General features: G+C 38.1%; 1 protein-coding gene across 1 annotated transcript; it reads left to right on the top strand.

Moving 5' to 3' along the window:
- Window positions 1–447: 447 nt before the first annotated feature.
- Window positions 448–3,720, top strand: LOC141654859 (uncharacterized). The gene has a single exon (XM_074461973.1). It carries the CDS (start codon window positions 448–450, stop codon window positions 3,718–3,720), a length of 3,273 nt encoding a protein of 1,090 aa, XP_074318074.1.
- Window positions 3,721–5,928: the final 2,208 nt, after the last annotated feature.

A 5,928-nucleotide genomic window follows, 5' to 3' on the forward strand; every position in this document is an offset into this window, starting at 1 on the left:
TTGATCCTGAACATAAGCATTCTTGAACAGGTTTAGGCTGACAAAATACCTTTCAAACCAGCAGAAAAATGGTGCTAGGGCATTACATGTCAAGCACATGACCCTAACTCCTTTTTAATTAAGTTTTATTTTATTACAAAATAACACTCTTTTAACCCTAATTTTTTACAACCCAATCAGTCGTTTACTTCTTTCAACTTTCTGCTGCAAGTTACTCCTCTTCAACTTCTGCTTCTCTTCCATCTCCATCTCTGCTTCTCACCTTCTCTATTTTATTATCTTTCCTTCTATGTTTTTCTCTTCTTTTTCTTTTTTCTCTTCTGCTCTGTTTTCCCATTTTTTTTAAATTCTCTTCTCCTCTGCCATTTTTTTAAATTCTCTCTGCCTTTTACTAACCCTAATTTTTTACAACCATTTTTCTCTTCTCCTCTGCCTTGTAATTATAGCATGGATCGAAGTTGGATGTATGCAAAACGTGATTTTGAATATCTTAAAAGGCTCAATGAATTTATTACTCAAGCTGTTGAACATCAAAGACGACACGGGGATGATGAACAACTCATCTGCCCGTGTAGCGCATGTAAGAATCGAAAGAAGGTGAATTCTGGAATTGAAATGCGAGATCATTTGATATTAAAGGGATTTAAACCAAATTATACTGTGTGGATATGGCACGGAGAGAAAGAGAATGACATTCCTAATTGTCCTAATGCCGTAAATGTTCAGAAACAAGTTGATAATATTATGGTTGATTTTGAGGTAACTGGAGAGGGTTGTAATAACAATGAGGTTAATGAGCAGAGTGATGATAAGGATTGTCATATAGAGGGTGATAATGTCGATCAGATGATGGATGATCTTGAAAAAGATTTTGTTGATTGTCCGGAAATTTTTCAAATGCTTGTTAGTGATTCAAAGAAGCCGTTATTTCCGGGTTGCTCTAAATTTACCCGTCTATCAGCGGTGTTGAAGTTGTACACCTTAAAAGCTGGGAACGGGTGGAGCGATAAGAGTTTTACTGCTTTATTGAAACTCTTGTCCGATATGTTGCCGAAAGGTAATGAGCTTCCCACTAACACTTATCGATGTAAGAAAGTGTTGTGTCCCCTTGCTACGAATTATCAAAAAATCCATGCGTGCCCGAGTGACTGCATTTTGTACCGTAAAGACTACAGCGACTTAGATGAGTGCCCACGATGCAAGAAGTCGAGGTATAAGCTTAAAGAAGGTCGTAAAAAAGGGGGGCCTGCCAAGACCTTATGGTATTTATCAATAATACCATGGTTTAAGCGTTTGTTTGCAAATCCGAAGGATGCAGAGTATATGTTATGGCATGACAAATGGAGGAAAAAAGATGGCAAGTTACGACACGTCGCTGATGCTCCTCAGTGGAGAACAATTGATAGAGATTTCCAGGAATTTGGTAGTGAACCTAGAAATTTAAGATTAGGGCTTTGCACGGACGGAATTAATCCCTTCGGAACTCAAAGTACCCAACATAGTACTTGGCCAGTAATGTTGATAATTTACAATCTCCCTCCTTGGCTTACTACAAAGAGCAAATACATTTTATTGACCATGTTAATATCAGGTCCTAAACAGCCAGGTAATGACATTGACGTGTATCTAGAGCCACTGGTAGAGGATTTGAAAATGTTGTGGAATGTTGGAGTGGAGGTGTTTGATGCAGCTAGCGGTTCAAAATTTCAAATGCGTGCTATGTTGTACTGCACTATCAATGACTTCCCTGCGTATGGTAACCTCTCGGGTTATAGGCTGAAGACCGATAAGGGGTGTCCTGTATGCGGTGATGACACAGAGGCCGAATGGTTGGAGCACTCTGGGAAATATGTGTACATGTGTCATCGTCGAGGGCTTGACCCGGGCCATCAATATCGTAAGAGGAAGAAGGCATTCTATGGTAAAACTGAACACCGGTCAGCCCCTTTAGTTCTAAGTGGAAAAGAGTATCACGCACGGGTTAGAAACATCAGTACAGATTTTGGAAAACCGTACAAACCTCCACCAAATGGTGTATATCACACAAAGAAGTCCATCTTTTGGGACCTACCTTATTGGGAACATTTGTCGGTTAGGCATTGTATTGACGTCATGCACGTAGAAAAGAACGTATTTGATAGTATTATTGGGACTTTGTTGAATATGCCTAATAAAACTAAAGATGGTGTGAAAGCGAAACTTGACATGGTTGCTAGGGGTCGTTCCGAGGTAAATCCAATTCAGAAGGGGAAGCGTACCTATTTACCCCCAACTTGCACGACATTGTCCAAAAATGAGAAGAAGGTGGTGTGTGAATCTTTAAAGGGAGTGAAGGTGCCGCATGGATATTCCTCCCACATAAGTAGCCTTGTTTCTATGAAGGATTTGAAGTTGGTGGGATTGAAATCTCATGATTGCCATGTTTTGTTAACCCAGCTGCTGCCTATAGCTATCCGATCTGTTTTGCCTAAGCATGTCAGACAAGTCATCACAAAGCTTTGTAAATTCTTTAGTGCAATAAACGCGAAAGACATTGATCCAGATTCTTTGGATGATTTACAAGCTGATGTTGTTGTGGTACTTTGTGAGCTTGAAATGTACTTTCCAATTAGTTTCTTTGACATTATGGTTCACTTAATTGTTCACCTAGTGAGAGAGATAAAACTTTGTGGACCGGTATTTCAGAGAAGCATGTGGGCGATGGAGCGAGAGATGGGAACCTATAAGAGACGAATGAAGAATCGATATCGTCCTGAAGGCAGCATTATTGAAGCAACGATTGCTTCTGAGACACTTGGATTTTGCCAAGATTATTTGAATATTGTGGAACCTCTTGGACTTCCTACATCTAGGCATGAAGGAAGGCTTGAAGGGAAGGGTACTTTGGGAAGAAAGGTCATTACCGTTGAGCGTGCTTTATTTGACAAGGCACATATGTATGTTTTGCAACACATGACGGAGGTTCATCAATATTTAGAGAATCACATTTCCATATTGAAAAGACAGTATCCAAATAAACATGAAGCTTGGTTAATAAGTGAACACAATCGATGTTTTGCAGAGTGGTTTAAAGAAAAGGTAATGACGGAGTTGTCAAAGAAAACACACGAGATAAGTGACAATTTGAGATGGTTAGCAAATGGACCAAAGACTACCTTATTTTCTTATGAAGGATACGATATCAATGGGTTCTGCTTTTACACAAGTCGCCAAGATCAGAAAAGTACAATGCAGAATAGCGGAGTTACTGTTGTTGCATCATCTGTAGAATATGTTGGAAGGGGTAAGCAACCGGTGGATATAACACGATCGTATTACGGGGTAATTTTTGATATATGGGAGCTTGATTATGTGGATTTTTCGGTGCCCTTATTTCGATGTAAATGGGCTGATTGTGAGAAAGGCATCAAGGTTGACGAGATGGGATTTATTTTGGTTGATTTCAATGTTCAAGAACATATTGATGATCCTTTTATACTTGCATCTCAAGCGAAACAAGTTTTCTTTATTCAAGATCCTTTGGAAAATAACCGTTCAGTTGTCCTTTATGGTAAAAGGCGCATTCTCGGGGTGGATGGTGTTGTTGATGAAGAAGAGTACGACGAATTTGATGAACCTTCTCCTATTTCTACAAACTATCAAAATGTGCAAGTAATACGTGATGAAACTTATTTGCGTGAAGATCATGATGAGGGAATATGGTTTGATAACCCAAAATAGTTGTTTTTCTTTTTAAAAGATTAGATATTCATTTTATCAATAATGTTTGGTACATTATATATGTCCCTTTCCTGAAATGGCAAAACAACTTTGGTATCTTCAGGCTTGTGTTGGACTTCTTTGCTGTTTGCTTTCTTGGACTTTCTTGTAGCTTAGGATATTAGGATTGATGGAAAAATAATATGGAGACATAATTTGAGCAATTGCCTTAAGAACTCGTGTCATTTTCTTGATGGTTCGAAACATAACATTTCAGGATTCAACCTTGTCTTCAAAAATTCGTATCTCTTGATCCAGGTTGAAATAAATGGCTTGTGATGGCTTGAATGAAAGCTAAGGATGTTAGCTTCCATTCCCAGAAGGAATTAGCCCTTGAAGTGGCCTAGAACTTGAGATATGATTTTCTTACTAAGAGCAGGTCAGAAACCAACATTCAGCATTTGTCTTGAACAGCTGCAGTGACTTAGAAAAATCATAGCTCATAGCTTAGGAAGGTTAAAAATGCCCAACATGCATCAAACGAAAGCTAATGATGTTAGCTTTTCCTGACAAAAAGAATTACCCAGAAATACCCAGTAGATTTTGAGTTATTCAAGTCTGAACACAGACATGTCAGTTTCAGAAACAGCATTGCATTCAATCGTGACAGTCTTTGAAGGCTTATTGTGAAAAATCCACAGATTGAATCTTGTCGATTCCAACTCCATAGGAAAGTAGACTTCTTCAAGATTTTATCCATGTAAGGAACAAAAATTTTCACCGTCTAAATCCTGAGATATGGCCATTTGAATTCAGACCTGATATTCTGAAACTGCTGGAGTATTTCAGATCTGTCTGATTCATTTGAAAAATGCATTTCTCTCAAGATAAAATAACTTTTGGTCCTATTCCAAAGCTCATAGCTAGTTAACACCTTAAACTTTCCAATGATATAAGAATCAAAGGTTTTGCATGAGTAGAACTTTAGATATTGAGCTTCAAAGTCAGGTCTGTTGGATTTGATGTTTAGAGTGCAATGTAGAAACTTGTTTTTCTTCCTCTGAATTGCTTTCAAATGTGGCATTCCCTTGGGCAGTACCATGGACTATTCCTTTGGCATGGAAATGAAGGACCCCTCACCCTAGCTCCTGCTGTAGGTGAGTTTAATGAGTTTGGTCAGCCAGAGCATTAATTGTTTGATAACTCCGTACTCCGGAGACTTGGGCCTTGTTTGGATAGAAGGATTCTGAACCTGAAACTCAAACAACCATAATTTAAAAATGAGATGAACTATAATCTGATTGTCTGATATTATTAAGAGGTTAAAAAATATAGAAATTCGAAAATTTGGGCCTGATGTCACTCTTAATTTCAGTACTCAAGTCTTGATAGTATGAGTTGAACCTTCATCTTCTTCAGAGCTTTGTCCATTTTTGCCTTATGATATGCTCTAAGACCAACCTTTATTTATTTCAGGTACTCGACATGAGTCAAAACGAGATGACTGAAAATGAGATGAGTGAAAATGAGATCAATGACTCTCGTTCGGAGCAAAAGACGAGAGGCGTCACTACCGGAAAGCACTTAAAAGAACTAAATCCAGAAGACCTATGTATTGACTTTAATGAGTTTGGTCAGCCAGTGGGGCAATACTGGCGCCATTTGTCACCGACATCGGAGTTTTAGTTCGAAATATCAAGATCACATACAATGATTGGAGAAAGGTACCACCGGGCCGAAAAAGAAACAATTTGGCAAGAAGCAAAGGTATAAAGAACAAATTTAACAACTTGAATGTTTATTTAAATTCCGAGCTTTGTATAGGGAATATTATCATTTGGATATTGTTTTTATTTTTCTGTTGCAGATCACTTGGAAGATTAAAGATGACACGAATAAAGAGCATGTTCTAAAGATGATGTCAAAAGCATTCAAAGAATTCAGGTGTACGTTAACACGCACTTACATTACCAAGACCATGAAACATAAGGATGGAAAAGTGGTCGGGGATACTCCTGTTGGTAAATATGATCAAATCAGGGTAGATGTTTGGGAAGAATTTAAAAAGCAACGCATGGATAAGAGCTTCTTGGTGAGTATGATTTATAATGTAATACTAAATTAATTTAGTATTTTGGTAAGGACTGAAATAAATGAACCAAATAAAAAGGAAAAACAGCAACCTTAGGTTGCTTAGCAACCTTGGGTGGAACCTCATAGCATTAAAGT

Source organism: Silene latifolia, chromosome 5 (assembly GCF_048544455.1).
Source record: "Silene latifolia isolate original U9 population chromosome 5, ASM4854445v1, whole genome shotgun sequence".
Classification (NCBI taxonomy): Eukaryota; Viridiplantae; Streptophyta; class Magnoliopsida; order Caryophyllales; family Caryophyllaceae; genus Silene; species Silene latifolia.

Excerpts from the sequence above, each read along its gene's own strand:
- LOC141654859 (XM_074461973.1), top strand. The coding sequence starts at position 448 with ATGGATCGAAGTTGGATGTATGCAAAACGTGATTTTGAATATCTTAAA.